The 17,598-nt window shown below is 41.1% G+C and overlaps 1 protein-coding gene across 5 annotated transcripts in view; it reads right to left on the bottom strand.

Moving 5' to 3' along the window:
* col16a1 (collagen, type XVI, alpha 1) overlaps positions 1 to 17,598 on the bottom strand; it is an 87,079-nt gene that overhangs the window by 16,165 nt on the left and 53,316 nt on the right. For 4 of the 5 annotated variants that reach the window (XM_086279056.1, XM_086279054.1, XM_086279055.1 and 1 more), the window contains 28 exons: positions 17,141 to 17,176; positions 16,710 to 16,745; positions 16,363 to 16,488; positions 16,064 to 16,108; positions 15,649 to 15,684; positions 15,509 to 15,562; positions 14,478 to 14,528; positions 14,248 to 14,391; positions 13,197 to 13,232; positions 12,205 to 12,312; positions 11,767 to 11,889; positions 11,613 to 11,666; positions 11,486 to 11,527; positions 11,077 to 11,112; positions 10,938 to 10,991; positions 10,773 to 10,841; positions 10,627 to 10,680; positions 10,181 to 10,207; positions 9,122 to 9,175; positions 8,766 to 8,810; positions 8,516 to 8,587; positions 7,685 to 7,738; positions 2,867 to 2,917; positions 2,656 to 2,775; positions 2,418 to 2,459; positions 2,262 to 2,333; positions 2,091 to 2,135; positions 1,316 to 1,360 (listed from right to left, as the gene is read on the bottom strand). In XM_086279056.1, the coding sequence (XP_086135182.1) occupies positions 1,316 to 1,360; positions 2,091 to 2,135; positions 2,262 to 2,333; positions 2,418 to 2,459; positions 2,656 to 2,775; positions 2,867 to 2,917; positions 7,685 to 7,738; positions 8,516 to 8,587; positions 8,766 to 8,810; positions 9,122 to 9,175; positions 10,181 to 10,207; positions 10,627 to 10,680; positions 10,773 to 10,841; positions 10,938 to 10,991; positions 11,077 to 11,112; positions 11,486 to 11,527; positions 11,613 to 11,666; positions 11,767 to 11,889; positions 12,205 to 12,312; positions 13,197 to 13,232; positions 14,248 to 14,391; positions 14,478 to 14,528; positions 15,509 to 15,562; positions 15,649 to 15,684; positions 16,064 to 16,108; positions 16,363 to 16,488; positions 16,710 to 16,745; positions 17,141 to 17,176 (1,731 nt within the window). The remainder of the gene's footprint in view (positions 1 to 1,315; positions 1,361 to 2,090; positions 2,136 to 2,261; positions 2,334 to 2,417; positions 2,460 to 2,655; positions 2,776 to 2,866; positions 2,918 to 7,684; positions 7,739 to 8,515; positions 8,588 to 8,765; positions 8,811 to 9,121; positions 9,176 to 10,180; positions 10,208 to 10,626; positions 10,681 to 10,772; positions 10,842 to 10,937; positions 10,992 to 11,076; positions 11,113 to 11,485; positions 11,528 to 11,612; positions 11,667 to 11,766; positions 11,890 to 12,204; positions 12,313 to 13,196; positions 13,233 to 14,247; positions 14,392 to 14,477; positions 14,529 to 15,508; positions 15,563 to 15,648; positions 15,685 to 16,063; positions 16,109 to 16,362; positions 16,489 to 16,709; positions 16,746 to 17,140; positions 17,177 to 17,598) is intronic. The other variant, XM_086279057.1, reaches the window with a different exon arrangement.

Genomic DNA, 17,598 nt, shown 5'->3' with positions numbered 1-17,598 from the left:
CACTGGCCACATTTTTAGGTATACCTGCTCAACTGCTCATTAATGCAAATATCTGAACAGCTGATCATGTGTCAGCAACTCGGTGGATTTACAGTCGTGGCCAAAAGTTGCGTCAAAACCAGATTTTTTCATTTCTTTGCCAAGAAAAGTCTTTAAAATCATTTTAATTATTCTTCACTGTATAGTGATACTGAAGCAAAGTGCATGAACAAAACCAAACAACTGTGCATTTGCCAAAACTGCCGGCTACGACTGTGGTCATGCAGATGTAGTCAAGACGATCTGCTGAAGCTCAAACTGATCAGAATGCGCAAGAAATACCAGTTAAGTGACTTTGGGTGCCTGGCTGTTTCTGACTATTTTAGAAACTGCTGATCTGCTTGGGCTTTCCCACACAACCGTTTACAGAGAGTGATCCAAAAAAGAGAAAATATCCAGAGAGTGGCAGCTCTCTGTGAGAAAATGCCTTGGCGATGCCAGAGGTCAGAGAAATGCCAGATTGCTTTGAGAGATGACAGAAAGGAAATAGTCACTCAAATAACCACTCATTACACCCAAAGTATGCAGAAGAGTATCATGTCAAACCTTGAAGCAGAAGACTACACCAGGTGCCACGTCTTTTAGCCAAGGCACGGGCTCAGCAAAATTGGACAATAGATGATTGGAAAAAAATGCTAAATGGCCTGATGAGTCTGCTGCAAGTGTCATAATGGTGTGGGAGATGTTTCCTTAGCACACAGTATTCCCATCTTCTGATGACTCCTTCTAGCAGGATAATGCTCCATTTTCTTTCATTTATCCAATTCAGAGTTGCAGAGGAGGGCTAGAGGCTATCTTAGTTGTCATAGGGTGAACGGTAGGACATGTCACCAGTCTGTTGCAGGGCTCACAAAGAAAAACAGACAACCATTCACATCCAGGTCCAATTTAGAATGGCCACTTAACCTGCCTCACTAACTGCATGTCTTTAAACCGTGGGAAAGAACCCACACAGACACAGAGGGGAACAAACCCCACACAGATGATGGATTTGAACTCAGTACCTTCTTTCTTCGAAGCAACAGTGCTAACCACCCCACCAACATGCTACACGCTACATCGCCCAAAGCTCAAATCATCTCAAACTGGTTTCCTAAACATGAGGACAAGTCCTCTGTGCTCAAATGGCCTTCACAGCAACCACATCTCAATCCAATAAAGACCTTTGGGATGTAGAGGAATCAAAGATTCACCATGGGTGTGCGGCTGATAAATTTTGCCTTTGCTAAATAAAATGGGAAAATAACTGAAGTCTGAGAATTTAAATGAAACTTACAGGTAAACCAGGTGGGCCCTGAGAACCTGGAAATCCAGGAGGTCCCTGCAGATAGAAAATAATGAAAGGAACACTTTAAAACACCTGAGACATAAAAGTAACAAGAATACACACAGGAAAAAAAACAATTTACCCCTTTTGTTTAAGCTGGTTTCAATTTGTTCCTGACAATTAGGTGAATGCTGCACCAGGCATGCCAACAGAGAGCTCTAGTGTGGGTTTGTGTGAGTCAGCCTTTCAGAGTTTAGTGTTATGGCACCCAGTGCGCAACATTTTCACTGGGGCCAGCAGGGGGCTCTGTGATTTCATGGAAAGTGGAAGGAATAAACCTCCACCAAGTCACTTCAATTGCAAGCTTTGAGACAAAAACCCAACGGTGCTGTCCTACAATAATCATAACAAGAAAAAAGGGGGAAAAAATGATTTTTTTCCCCCACTCACAGAAGTACCAGCAAACTAATGTAAGGCAGTGATTAAAATGCACTTTATAGTTTTTGAACATTTTTCTGTTGATAACAGATTTTTCAGAGTGGTAAGTTGGAGAAAGATGTCATCAAAGTAGTGGAAAACTTTTTCTTAGTATCTTAAAATGGGAGATGCAGGCTCATACATATACATGAAAGATTAAGATTCCAGAGTAAGAGCCCACTGTTACAGCTTCCTAGTGTTATGATTTTTATTAAAGAAAACCAGCCAGAACACAGTAGGTTCACCCTGCTGCAAATCAACTTCTGATGAAGCTGAACTAAAGCTGAAATGTAGCTAAAACTCTTACCATGTTTCCGGGCATTCCCGCTTGGCCTCTTTCTCCGGATGGACCCTGAAGTAAACATGAAGAATAAAGATCTCTGTAAAGTAATTTGCATATACATACTACAACAAAAACAGATCGGCAAAGAAAAACATAAGAAAATGATATTATGCACATGAAGACACTCTGACTCACTGGATCTCCTTTTGTTCCCGGTGATCCAGGCATTCCTGGGATTCCAGGTGTTCCCACACAAGGCTGATCGCCCTGTGAGATGAAGAAATAAAATACCAGGAAGTGAGCACGCAAGTCTCTGTCATTGTAAACACACAGGCACTGACTTCAACTAACCCTTGGTTGTGTTGCCTGCTCCGTCTGCAGTCTCTCCAAACACTGCAAGCAGACAGGGCGACAGCTTATCAGACCAATGCCTTACTGTCACACTGAGAGCCAACCACATTAAGCCATGCACAGTAGAATTTAATGCAAAACGCCATTGCCATTTTGCATTTAGCAAACGTATTGCAGCTGGTCTATTATTTCCTATGATTCTGAATCTGGAGAATCACAGAGTACATGCGAGCCTCACCAAGTCACAGCTGTCCAAGGGAGTTACGCCAGGCCTGCCCTGGTCTCCCTTTTCTCCCTTGGCACCAACCATCCCCGGCACCCCTGGCAACCCTTGGGAACATCCCCCTTCGCAGTCATCCTGTGTCACACACAATGAAACAAGCACACATGTGTATACCCAAACACGCCGTGCCATTCCCATTGCATGAAAGTTTTAATGATAAACTTACATCCTGACTTCCCGGGGAGTCTCGAGGCAGTTGGTTTGGTCCGATGTAAGGCTGCAGAATAGGCATGGAGATGGAAATTCCATGAATGTGATTTTAAACATTAAACTTAAAAATGACCACTCACATTACAGCCACCGACTCTGCTCTGGCTTATTTGAGAGAAAACAAAAATACTTTATGTTCTCCAAGCACAGTTCAAGGACAATGTTGTAACTAAGCCAAGTTACTTTAACAATTAAATAATGTCATAATACCATTATTTCTTAATAATGCAAGAGTACAATGCAAAATCCCTTTGGTAAGGTATAGTAACATTTATCGTATAGACAGTCTGTACAATGACTGTCTATTGTTTAGATGTTTATTGTACAGACTTGTACTAGAAATTGAACGCAGTAGCCTGGTACCAGTTGAGTATCGCATTTTAATTCTGCCAGAAAAAACAGACCCACATAGGAGGGTCATTCTCATACAAAAAAAAAATTGGTTTGTCAAAGTAAGAAAGTTGCAAACATTTACTAAAAATGTCTAAGCTGGCAGATCGCAGTTAGGCAAGTCAACATTTTGCTGCGGTAAAGGTTTAGCTTAAGACACAAACTTTCCGGTGGCAACTGTGTCTGCTAGCCGACCAAACATAGTCTTGTTGTCACTGTCATTTTCTAGTATTTGTCTTGCTATTTTGCTGAACAAATACGATTTCACAGAGTTGTTGAAATTCCACACTTGATGGGGTACACTTCACTTTATCACCGAGGGCTGCTTTATCACCCAAAGCTGCAGAAACCTGGTACAAACTGTCACAACCTTTTCAAGCAATATGTCTGTGTATGACTATCTCATTCCGCACAATGTCACAACAAAACAAATTACCGAGGCTCCAGAACTGAAGGCATTTCAAGCGAGAGACACATCCAAGCTGAGAACTAAATTTTTGTTCCTATCACAGTACGTGAGCTCAATCATTGCATTCTATAAACTCCAATGGGGGGGTTGGAGCCTTGGAGAGCTTTTTGCTGGGCAAGAGATGGGGGTACGCCCTGGACAGGTCACTTTAGAACATGCTTGTTTTTGGACTGTGGAAGAAAGCCGGGATGAAGCCGGGATGCAATATTAAAAAAGAGACACCGAGAGAGAGAACAAAAACTCATTTTTTTCTTTCTATTAAATCAAGTCCAAAAGAGAAAAACTTCAAACTCAGAGAGATAAACAAATGCCACAACAGAGTGACAATCTCCAGTTATTATAAATCCTGAAACACAACTGCTCATTACACACACCCATCTGTGAAAGGCGGTCAGCACCCTATCAAAGCAGTGGGACCCTTTCCACTGAGTGAGTCTGTCAATAGCACCTGGCCTGGTTTCAAAGTCATTACAAACCCATTTGACATTGTTCAAACTGGAGCTAATAGCTGTGAAGGCTATTTTATGCCGCACGCTATTGGTGATTATTTGAGCTAAAACGAGGCCTCGTGCATTAACAGGCTCGCTCAAAAGAAAGTTCTCTATAATTTTTGCATGTATAATTTTACGTCAGTTATAGGAATAATGTTTACTTCTGCCACGCTGCAAAGGCATGTGCCAAATTGCAAATTTGGACAAATGTGTTGTGCAAAGGTGAGCGCGTGGAGGACAGAGTTCAAACTTTTCCACTGGAGGCTTATGCTACAACTCTTCCCTCCCCGATTTCCAAGCAGACTGTGACTGCGTGTACGCACAGACGGTGCTTTATGTGCTCGTATTCAACACTTGTCTGCAGTTTCTATAAGATCTTTTTTTTTAAAAAGTAGGACATTTGTTTTCTTCACTGAACTACTTGTTGAAATACTGCATTGAAGGTTAAGTTGCCCTTGAGAGCTGGCTGGAGATCATCATCGATGTTCCTAAAATTAAATTAAGTTATAAACAGACTTGAAAGAAAGCAATACTGACAGCATATGCAGAAGAATCAGAAAGCACAGATTAGTTCGCAACACCTTATTTCACCACTTTGTCTTTCTCCTTGCACTTACTGTCATGAGAAAAGAAATTACCTTCAGAGATTTTCAAACACACCTGAGGCTAGAAAAGGAACAGCCTAGCACTCAGTCAGTCATCTTGAAGCATGCAGGCATACACAGTGGGGGAAATAATTATTTCATCCCCTGCTGCATTTATATTTGCTCGCTTACAAAGAAATGAACAGTCTCTTATTCTTGTGGTAGTTTCATTTTCATGGAGACAGACGGAATATAAACCAAAAATCCAGAAAATGAAATAAGTATTTGATCCCCAACAACCCAGTCACAATTCTGGCTCCCACAGATCGATTGTAGATTACAATCAATCAATCAGCCAATCAGTTACAGAGACTCCAGCTTTCAGCATATTATATTTATAAAGTACACACTTCAGCTTAAACTTGTTCTCAACGCAGACAAAACAAAGCTCATGTTGTTTTCTAAATCAAGGAGACGAGCCCAAACAATCCCATCAGTAACCACTCTTGAAGGTAATAAAATAGAGTTGGTTCACACCTATAAATATCTGGGAATCTTAATTGATGACTCGCTTACCTTCAAACCACATGTAGAGAATCTTGTGAAAAACCTGAAGTTAAAACTGAGATTTTATTTTCAAAATAAGTTGTGTTTCTCTTTTAATACAAAGAAGCGGCTTGTTGCTGCAACATTCTTGCCTGTGCTGGATTATGGTGATATTCTATATATGAATGCTTCTGCTCAATGTCTTCGAATGGTTGATTCTGTGTATCATGCTTCTCTGAGGTTCATCACTAACTGTAAATTTCAGACTCACCACTGTGAGTTATACTCTCAGGTAGGACGGCCTGCTTTGGTAAGTCGGAGGAACTCTCATTTATACAGTTTTATATATAAGGCGATACTTGGGTTGCTGCCTTCTTATCTATGTTCCCTGCTTGTAATGAAACATGCTGGTCGGTATTCTCTTCATCCGCATGGCTACTTGTTGCTTTCTGTTCCATTTGCCCGAACTGAACTTGGTAAAAGAGCTTTTGTCCATTTAGCACCCTTGGCCTGGAACAAACTGCAGAAGGAATGGAAAATGACTGAATTCATTTCATTAAGTGCTTTTAAATCTAAACTACGAATCCTTGAGCCCAGTCCATAACATGTAACTGTTTCAATTAGATTGATTGTCATTTTAACTGACTTTTTTATTTTTATTTGAATTTTATTTTTTATTTTATTTGTATTCTTTCACTTATTGTTGCATGTGTGTTGTTGCTGCCTGTGTTTGAGTAATTTCTGTAACTGTGAGACATCTGCTGCTGCCTATCTTGGCCAGGTCTCCCTTGAAAAAGAGGTTTTTAATCTCAATGGGATCTTCCTGGTTAAATAAAGGTAAATAAATAAATAAATAAATAAATAAATAAATAAATAAATAAATAAATAATACACCTGTCCATAAAATCAATGTCACCTGTTTCATTTACAATTCTTCATAAATAGAAGAAATATAAAATAACTGTCAATAGCCCTGGGTCTAGAGCTCCTTGGGGTGTGGATGGTCATGAGAAAGGTGGTGGATCATTCCAAAACTACACGGGAGGAGCATATTAGTAATCTGAATCCAGATGGGACCACAGTGACCAAGAACACCGTTTAGTAACACACTTTGCTGTAATGGACTGAAATCTTGAAGCACAAGCACAAGTCTTCCCTCAAGCAGAACACTGAAGATGGGTCTTCTACCATCACAATGACCCAAAACAAACCACAGAAGCAACAAGGAAGTGGCTAAAGAAGAAGCAGGTTAAGGTCATGGAAGCCTAGACAGTCTCCAGACCTCAGTGCTAGAGAAATTCTGTGGAGGGAGCTGAAGCTTCAAGTTACCAAACAGCAGCCAAGAAACTTTAAGGATTTTGAGGGTCTCCATAAAGAGGAGTGGACCAAAAAACACCTGGTGACCAACTACAAGAAATGTCTTTGGTCTTCCTTGGGGATCGAATACTTATTTCATTCAGTGACATGCAAATCAATGTATAACTTTTATTTAATGTGTTTTTATGGATTTTCCTTTTATATTCCGTCTCTCCAGTAAAATGAAACTAGCAAAAAATTACAAAATTATAATTCCTTTGTAAGTGAGCAACTTCTTTAGGGGTGGCTGTAGCTCAGGAGGTAGAGCAGGTTACCTACTGATCGGAAGGTTGATGGTTCAATCCTTGGCTCCTCCAGTTTGCATGTCAAGTATCCTTGGGCAAGATACTAACCCCAAGTTGCTCTCCATCAGAGTGTGAATGTAGTTAGATAACACTAAGTATAGATAAAGTGCTTGTGAGAATGGATGAATGTGGCATGTTGTATAGAGCGCCTCGAGTACTCCGAGAGAGTAGAAAAGCGCTATATAAGCATCAGTCCATTTACTTGTGAATTCAGCAAGTGCTCAAATAATTATTTTCTCCACTTTGTACTGTACGAGCCAGATACCTACATGCCACCTTTTAATTTTGTCCAACAAAAAAACAAACTTCCTTCCTCTCGCATCAGCGGTTTCAAATTAAAAGCAGAAAAGCAGGATTTGTGCTTCAAATACAGAATTTAACAAAAGTAAACACAGCACATTTTGGGGCAGAGTATATAAACCACTTTAATCATGATGTAATAAAGTTTGTGAAAAACTAAATGTTTAGAAAATAAACTCATGAGTCTTCCCTTCTTGGGAATATCTTGTATATAATTCCACTTCCTGCCATATGTATTTATTTCGTGCTTTTGCATCATTTATACACAAGGCCCCAGATCTCAAATCAGCAGATAAGAGCCGCCTCTCCTCCTTTTTCTCTATTATTACTTACGATGTTTCCAGGCAAACCCGGTTTCCCCGGTAGCCCGTCGTTTCCAGGGATACCCTGAAAGAAGGAACTGAGGTTGAACTAGTTTGTTGCCAATCGAGGGCTAGCCACTCCCATCGGCACCAATGGTAAAGGCAGAGTCAAAGGGGCAGTGCCAAAATGACGAAACCTCTTCCCTCTCCGGCCATGTCTTATGAAACTTGGAAAAAAAAAATCTCGGAACACTACTGAATTTAAAAAAACAAAAAACAAATGCACTCTTTTCAAAGACATGATATCTCCAACCCAGTCACTTCTAAAGTTTCTTACGCCTTTGACTCTTGCAGCACAGATCAGAGCATCACTTTATTTGAAGGTCTGTTTAAATGAAAAAAAAAGAAAAAACTTCTCAAATGAGCCAAATTCATACTTTGAGTAAGCTTTGCATCATTTGGTGTATTTAAAGCCAGACCTTCAAATAACTGTTCATGTCTTGACTGACATTCAGAAAGCTTGCTCAGTTGCTTCCCACATGGGTTAAAGCTCGAAGCACCAGATGGGTTAGTGCGTTTTTGAAGTTTAAACTTGATTTGATCCTTAACCTGCTTGTGTCCAAGCTACTGCACACATACTTTATATAATGACAGTTCATTTCCTACATGCATAATATGGATTTAATTCACCCATGAAAATGCAAAGCACGTTAAAGCCTTATTTATGAACCCAAATTGCCCAAGCTCAAAGCCTACATAAGTAGCTTCTTTTTTTCAATTCAGCATAATGAAGCAGCTTCTGAATTGAAGCAAAGACATAACCCCTCCCCCCTGACCATCCTACTTGCACTCTCGCTTATACCTGAGGTCCTTGGCTTCCAATAACTCCCTGAGGCCCAGGGGGTCCAGGTGGGCCAGGAGGTCCTGGGGGACCCTGCAACATATGAAGGGAGGACCACAAATTATTACATTATAGTCTGACAGTGAAACCCCCCAAAAAAGGAGACGAGCGCTGCGATTTTCCAAACAAAGTTTGCAAGGTAACAACAGACACACAGCGTTCACACAAAGCCTAAGCTGTCATACAGGACGGCTCGGCTGACAGATCAGACCTGAGGCCCGGGCTGCCACGTGTTTATTGGAGTTCCTGGAGCTCCCTGCAAGGCAAGAATAGTCAAAATCAGAGATGCACCTTTGCTCGCAGGATATACAGAAAGCACACAGTGTGATGTTAAGAATTGCACAACAGATGTCAAACTACAGAAAACTGTGGAAGAGCAAAAAAGAAGAGAGAAAAATAAATTTAAAAAAAAACTCAGCAGTTTCTTTTTTCTCAACATGTTACCTTTGGACTCGCACCAAATCATCCGACCTGTGCTCTTAAAACATACACTGAGCAGCAATGCTCTCTCTACTTTAGATGAATTTGCCTGTCCACGTGTAGCGATTCCAGCATGGGTGTACTTACAGGTCCGCCTACGCCCGTGTGCGGCATTAGGCAGCCGCACTCTCCAGGTTCACCCTGAAATATACATAAAAAAGACCCCAAAAAGCAGATCTTTAAAAAAAGAATCAAACAGTAAAGTGAAACTGGGCACGATTTTAAGCACAGGCTGCAAAAACGAGCCCTCATTCAAGATTAAAACTGCTCTTGTTACAGGAAGAAAGCCAGAACTCTTTCAGCTTTCGTGGCACTTTTGTTCCGTTTTGTTAAATCTTGATGTGTTATAAAGACACTTGTAACTGGCAGGGATTTAAAGTTGCTGTTTTTTTTTTTCATTATTCATACTGTGTCAGGAATATGAAGTGCAGCAATACACAAAACTGCCCAAAAAGCTTTAACTTTTGCATATATACAATGAACATGCAATTGTACAATTACACAAATACAGCTAACATAAGAGGAAACCACATAATATCTCTTCATATGCATCTGTTCTCACTATAGTCCAACCAAAATCATTTTTTTCAGAGTATGCATGAGCCACAGAGTCTTAATAAATCCACAGAATAAAGGCTAAGTTACCACTTGCACATTTTTTCTGTTTTCGGATTTTTTTTCCAACTTCTTATTCTTTCTTAACTTTATTCTTCTTTTCACCTCAGCCCTCACAAACAACTCTGCCCCCACATCGTATACCCCTCCCGACCCTTAAACTCTGCCTCTGCCACGTCTTCATCTCTCCCACCCGCTCGGTGACAGTCTGGACCAGTGGCTCTGATGAATTCAGTAATTAATAGTCTCGCACACGCTCTCTCTTAAGGCCCCCAAAACTCCTCTTGTCTGCCAGCAACAGTACACTTGTCACCTCCACTGCTACTCTATATGTGCCCTGAGGCCGGTGCGTGCACGTACATGTGTGTGTGTGTGTGTGTATGCGTGTGTGTGTGTGTGTGAGACAAGGGATTGGGCAAGGCTGGTGTGGTAGTGGGGTGTTGAGCCATCTCTTGTGATTACCATCTGTTCCACCCTCTTTATATTAAAACCCCTCCAGTTTCCTTCATCCAAGCAAAACGGTAGACTTACCTTGTCCCCTTTAGCTCCATCAAGCCCCTGCAAGAGTAGGAGACAGAGCAAACACACACACACAGACACACACACACACGAACAGACACACACACACACGCACACACAAAGACAAACACTTAGTTACTCTTGCTTTGTTGTTTCAGAAGAAAGCTCACGGGGCAGTGAGCTGAGAGCAGATCAGGGGACGGAGGATGAGATGGGAGCAGACATCGCCTCTGTTATGGATCGAGGCAGACATCCTTGGTTACAAATGATGCCTAAATCAAGGACAATTCCCAAAGAAGCTCAAAGAAAATTAAAAGTCTGAAAAGACGCTAACGCACGGGCGACAACTCGAGTTTGCCACTTGAATTTCTCTGACAACTCTCTGAATTGCAGATTCATAAGTAACAAAAACATGTGAAAAACATGTGATTGAAACAGACTTTAAATGAACAACTCACAGGTCTTCCATCAGCTCCCGGCAGTCCCGTGGAGCCGCGGGCTCCATCTCTACCCTGTGGGTCAAAAAAGGAAATAGGAGAGGGTGTTTGAAAACATATAAGCATTACATCATATGGAGAGGCAGAAAGACATATTTACGTCATACCGGGGGGCCTGTTACTCCAACGCCCAGGGGACCAGGTGGTCCAGGAAGCCCAGAGTCACCTTTGAAGCCCTGCGAACAGTAAAAACCCAACACATAAGTTTAAAGAGGGTTCATGTAACTGTACAAAGGCAATTTAGAGTTTAAGTCACTTGTTTTTTCTGCTACCTTCTCCCCTGCAGGGCCAGCAGGCCCAGGTGATCCTCTGGCACCAGCAGGTCCCTGTACAAAAAGCAGAGATTAGACTAAAGTCTACGTATGCAGTGTAAAGAAATAACAAAGCACTTTAAAAATAGGAGAAGCCTACTACAAGTCCTGGGAGTCCTCTTGGTCCCTCTTCACCCTATGATGGAAACACAAACAACAACAACAAAAAAAAAGAATCTGAAGGTTAACGAAGTCTGGGGAGAAAAGAGCAAAGATATGGACAAAGACTGACAAATCAATGAGCTGTTATTCCGCGAGAGGTCAAAGGATTTGAGAGAGAAGAAACTCCCAAATTACTTTATGGTGGTTATTTACAACTCCACTGTCAGACCTGCGAGACCGTAAAACTCTAATCGCTGATGTCATGGGGGAATTTGGTGCAGTGAGATTAAAACAGCATCCACCTAGGAGCTGCGTGAGTGTTGTGTCTAACAGCTGTTTCAAATGTCAACATCAAACTTGATCCAGATGGTTTCTTTTTTTTTTCCCTCAGGAGACGTCAGCCTTACTTGTGGTCCTGGAAGGCCAATTCCTGGGACTCCGACTTCTCCCTATAGACGACAAAATACATTGACAGTGAATCAGTCATCCATATTTATTTATAAACATGATAATATAATAAATGGGAATTCACACCTTGATTCCTTTGGGACCGACGGGGCCCTGCACACCAGGCAAACCTGGCTTTCCCTGAAATGACAAAAAAACCCCCAAAAAAACCAAGCTCATCATGTGCAATTCTCACAGCACAGAACTTAAAGTATATCCACTTATAAACAAGTGCCTTTACATTTTTGCCAGACTTTCCTTCTCCTGGGGGGCCGGGGTCTCCTTTCTCTCCTTTGGGGCCTGGCACAGCTACACCGTCACCCACAACAGCACCAGCAGAAGGGCAGCTGGTACACGCATCCCCCTGTAAAAAATAAACAAATAAAATAATAAAATAAAAGCAAATCAGCAAATCCAAAATCACAATCCAAGTAGCTCAGGACGAATCAAACTTCATTCCAACTTCTGTGTCTCCATTTAGCTAATCAGCATCAATTCTAACTCCTATTTCCTAATATGTAATAGATGCAATAGATGCTCTCAATGGATGGAGAGACAAATCTAAGTCCATTTAAAAAAAACAAATTAGATCTCTAAGGTACAGAGACACGACTGACACATTTTATACTGGCACTGGCATCAGAGGATGGAAGGTAAAGGTCCAGGAATGCTAAACTACCTTTTCTCCCTTCAAGCCCCGTTGGCCATCCCGACCATGGTCTCCAGGCAGTCCTGGGGCTCCAGTAGCTCCATCTAATCCATTCTCTCCTCGATCTCCTTGCTCACCCTGGTTAAATTGAAATTCATTGTTAAAAGGAGAGGCAGTGACCTGTATTTAGTGTGCACAATGCTCAAAATGAATTCTAGGCAGGCTTCTTTTTTTTTTTCCACCAAGAACAACTAAAAGACTGTGAGTGATGCAACCTTTCTGATGGTTTCATGCTATGATACTTATTGACAGCTGGCTGCAGCATGAATTGTATCATCAAAGGTAGTGGAGAAGAAGATTTCTAGTGAGCAAACACAGACGTGAATAATGCATGATATTAATTAAAAAGGTTTTGCGATCTTATGAGAAAGAAAATGTACACGTATGGTGGATGCCACCAATACCCACAATGCAGTTTTACACTAATTGGAAACCTTTGAGTATTTACAAGGCAGCTCCACAGGGTAGCTAAGAATTCCCTCCCCAACATCAACCAGGCCAGTATTTTTGTCTGATCTATGTTTATGTGGGAAAAAAAAAATCAATCTCAGTATTCCAGTAACTATCTTCCTTCACTTTGAAGTTGAAGCAGAGTGATTCCTGTGGATGACTTTCAAGGTAATTTAAGGCAGCTTGGCTCTGTTATTGGGAGATTTATTTCTCGGTTTTATAGGTAAAGTGATGCAAATGTTCCAGCACATGGATTCTGTGATCTAAAATAAGCACAATATTTAATACGCGGCGTGGGATTCCTCCAGACATCCTCGGCCTGTGCTTATGTGAGAACGCCTGGCTGCCTCTAAAGGCCACCAAAAACTCCAAATAGTCTCATTTTGTCAGCATACTGCTTTGGTTATGTGGGCACTGGGTAAATGTCACAGAATGGTTGTAGATTTCATATGTGGGGTTTAATTTCTTAACTTACTAGGTCAAACCATAGGAGACATTACTGAGTAATTTACCTTTTCTCCTTTGGCACCAGGCAGCCCTGATGGGCCCTGTAAAGTAAAAAAAAAAAAAGAGGATGTAAAAATGTAAAAAAAAATGCATGCACACAGGTAGAAACACAAACATGCACGTGCACTTTCAAAACACATGTGCAGTCATCTGCAAATACTGTGGGAGCCTCTATCCATTCAGATAAAATAAAAACTGTTGACACAGAGCTAACCACAGAAGCAAACAGCATGTAATTGGGGGGATGACACAAGCCAAAAGAGATTTATTATACTTAGTAGCACTTCTGTGGTAAGAGGAGATTTGCTGTATAGCCGATTTGTACAATAAGTATTATGGGTTGACGCACCCTTGAGACACAATCTTTCAGTACCTTAAAAGTCTCACTCATCAAGATAATGCTTATTCCTTTTTACTCTGCAAGGATCGGAAAGAAGCTGCATTGGTTTTTTGGAATTTGCATAATGCGATTTGAGTTACTAATTCTGATGAAGATCACTTATGGAAGCAATGGTGTGTGCAGTGCTATTTTTTTGTTTGTTCTTGGGTTTGGTTGCAAGCTATGTCACTGTTACATGCTAATTTAGCCAAGTGGCATTGTTTCTTTTTAAGGATTTATAGAGGTTTCGTTCTGTTAAAAGGGAGTTTTTCTGTCCCACTGTCGCCAAGTTCTTGCTCATAAGGGGGTCATCTGATTGTTGGGTTTTCTCTGTCGGGGCTTTACCTTAAAAATATAAAGCACCCTGAAGCAACTGCTGTTGTGATTTGCCACTATATAAATAAATATTTTATTCCTTCTTTCATACCGTTGTGCTCTCTACAAGCAAAGCCAAGAAGGTCTTAAAAGGTGCTACCCTGTCATTAGCACTTCCATCTACATGTTTCTTTGAGATACAGTTATTTTAGCAGCAATACAGTAAAATACGCTGCACCATTTCTGTAATTTTTTCCTAACTGAAAAGAAGACAACCATACATGAACATATTAGAATAATCTAAGGTGAAGCTGTTTTTGGATTCCAAAAAGATGCTTCGAATCAGTGTGATGGATACGCACCTGTTTGCCTTCAGCCCCAAGACCTGGAGGTCCTGGTGGCCCCTGAGGGCCTGGTTCACCTTGACTGCCTTTTGCTCCCACTGGCATTTTGATATTAGCAGGTATCCGGCCAACCTCTGATGATTCACACACACCACACTCGCCCTAGGGAAAGCAAGGGAGTCAACAAGATGAGTTTGCATAATAAAAATATTAAAGGATACAAAACCAACAAATACATCCGCACTTACCTTCTCACCCTTTTGGCCCGGAGAACTAACACCAGGCTGCCCTTGTTCTCCCTTAGAATGTATAAACGTAAAAATTTAAAAACCTTGGAATAACATAACATATAAAACACTCAGTAGTAAGAAATGGAGAGGATTTCGGAGTGAAGAACCTCTAGCTGAAAACAATACCACTTGTTAAAGTAGAACTTGAGATATTTTTTATGAGATACAAAGCTTGGAAGGTAGACTTGAAAGGTTTTTTGTCTCAGTAGGAGACATGGAATATAGTGTCGTTCTTCTTTTAATAGCATGCATGCTGACATTAACAAACTTGGATGGTGAACATAGAGAATGAAGATTCCATACTCTTATCTTGTGCCAGGAAACATTGGGAGTTTATATGCTAATGCTACTTTTAATCTAAATCGCTAACTTCTGCAGCTGTGATGTATTACATTTAACTCATGCTAAACATTCACAGGTTAGGGCACAGTTCTCGCTCATTAGATTGTGGGAAGTACATATTTATATTTAGTATATATTTTCATATTCTTGGCAGTTATTATCACCACTAGAGCTTTCATGTCAATTTCATGTGCTATTTTAGCATGCTAGCAGGGGTACTGGGGTTTTAATTTAGCAAGATGAAAAGTGTGGTAATGTTGTGTTAGTGAGCCAAAAAGAGTACCAGGGTGTTACTTTGGTGAGCTTGAGAAAGTACAAACGTGTTAATGTGACGAGATAGAAAGGGTGCAAACGTGTTAATTCAACAAACTAAAAAGAGTACCAAGGTGTTACTTAAGAGAGCTAGGAAAAGCACCAAAGTGGTACACATAGACAGGAGAAAACATTAATCTTCTAATCTTCTGAGGTGGAAAGATTAAGCCAATGCAGAAGAGTCTATACTTTCTGTATTAACCTCTGTAAACACTTTCCTGATGGGTTAATGGGCTCAGTCACTCACTTTGGATTATATTGAATAAAAAGATAAGTCTGGTTTTTAAATCTTGGCCATCAAAAGGGATCCAAAACCTTTTGACATATTTTCCTACCTTTTCACCTTTCTGTCCATCCTTGCCACTTGGTCCCCTTGATCCAGGTTTTCCCTGTCTCGTGGGCACATTTTATGATTTCAGTAAATCGGGATGTCATCCAAAAAATGATGTTTAAAAAGAAATGAATCTGAACTTACGGTCTTTCCATCAGCTCCTCTGCTGCCTGGATTACCCTGCAGTGGAGTGGAAGAAAAAAAAAAAATCACAATCTAAATTTTAAGAATTAATAAAAATGGATGGGTCTTTTCAATTGGTAATTCACATTTGATAGTACAGACCCTACAGGCAGCCATCTAAAAAAATAAAAAATAAATAAGAAATAAAAAATTGGCTTTTGACTACCTAAGCTCTTCACTAATAAGTTTCCCACTGGGGAAAATCCCAATGGCAAACAGTCTGGGGCACTAAAATTAGTGCACTGCTGTGATTATCTTCCTCATGAAGTCTATTAAGAGCTTCACTCAGAAACCTACTGAGTGAGTTCCCTTTATGTAAGCCTTGTCTGCTATTGAGGTCACCTACACTGTTCATGTTTCTTTTTGTGCGACTTACCTGCTCTCCTCTAAGACCAGCCGGCCCTACATCTCCCGGCTGCCCCTGTGTAGGAGAAAAAGTGGACAATATATCATTTTAATTAAGGTACTTATCAATGCACACACATGCAAGCAAATATAGTAACAAAATCACCAATAGGAGTATAGTCAAACAACCCAATTATCCACTCAGTTTAAATATCACTGCTTCCCCTTAGTAGGTCCAAAGTCTTTTTTTGGTTGTTGTTTTTAACTTTGTGTGCAATTTGCTTCCTATTGATCACCAGAATCACATTAATCCCTCGTAAACAAGCTTACCCTCTCTCCTTTCTGCCCAATTCCAGCTTCTCCCTTCTCGCCTTTTTGCTGTTGGGTTTGGGTCATGACACCGGGGACAGAGTTAGAAAACTCTCCGAGAGTGGGGCACGCAGAACACGACTCTCCCTAAAACACACAGACGGAGCAGGGAAGTTCAGAGTGGGTCACAGACTGCCTTGAACGAATAATCAGAACAGACTCATTTGGTTCTTTGACCCGGTCAAACAAGTTGCCAGTCATGGAAAAAAAGAAATCACATTAATAAGGTTAGAAACATTCTGGTGCTGCAAGACTTGTGGAAACAGGTAACTGTTTAGCCTCAAACATAAAAAAGACACAGAGCTGACCTTTTCACCTTTGGTACCATCAGATCCTGGTTCTCCCTGCCAAAACATACAAAAAGACAACAGTCAAGAAGGCATATTAGACCGAGCGCATCCTGACAAGCAGGCTTGCTTTGTCATGTCATGTCTCAGCATGGCATTGGAAGCATTCTGGCTATAACAATTAGGCAGATATGGGAGTATGTCAGTCCTGCACATACATGCATTGGGAATCGACCCACTTAGATAGCCATGTGAAGGAGTGTTGAAAGTGTGTGTGCGCTGACTTTCGTCTGTACTGCTGGTTGGCTTGCTTCTGCTTTAGGAGGGAGTCGTCTACAGTGCTGATGTTAGCATATCTGAATGTGTAGGAATGCAGATGAATAGGCCACGCTTCCACAGAATATGAATGAACCATAAGCTGTAAATGCATGGGGGGGGGGGGGGCTCAATACCTTCCGTCCTTCCTTGCCATCTGCACCTCGAAGACCCTGTTAAATACAGAGAAAAGGGAAGAGGTGGGAAGAACAGGAATTATCTAGAAGCAAGAATGTTAGTTCAACTTTGTGAGAGTAAGGTCATATCTCCCCTCTCCCTCTCTGCTGCTCTACCTCGTTCTCCTTCTGCCCTAACCAGGTATGACAGATGGATACTGGCACTATTGGAAATCGTTGCACAGTGAATCTCATAAGGCTTGAGATTTATATTCTTTTTTCCCCCACCACAAATCATTCTCTATTTCACCTGCTGGGGTAAGTGGGAAGATGCGGAATGAACAGAAAGAGAAACACAATGCACAGGGTGCCGAGTCCTGACTCACTAGAGAAACAGAGAGACGAGTTAAGATTACATTAAGAAAAAGCCCTTTGCCTTGGAGGATAAACTTTTGACAGCATATCACGCCTTCTCCCCT

Source organism: Aulonocara sp. 'chitande type north' Nkhata Bay, linkage group LG22 (genome assembly GCF_057382095.1).
Source record: "Aulonocara sp. 'chitande type north' Nkhata Bay isolate Kocher_YH1m ecotype deep benthic linkage group LG22, A_spYH_male_GT1.1, whole genome shotgun sequence".
In the NCBI taxonomy this organism is placed as follows: domain Eukaryota; kingdom Metazoa; phylum Chordata; class Actinopteri; order Cichliformes; family Cichlidae; genus Aulonocara; species Aulonocara sp. 'chitande type north' Nkhata Bay.
Note: the sequence above shows the minus strand (reverse complement) of the source record. Positions and strands in the feature narration are given on the sequence as shown.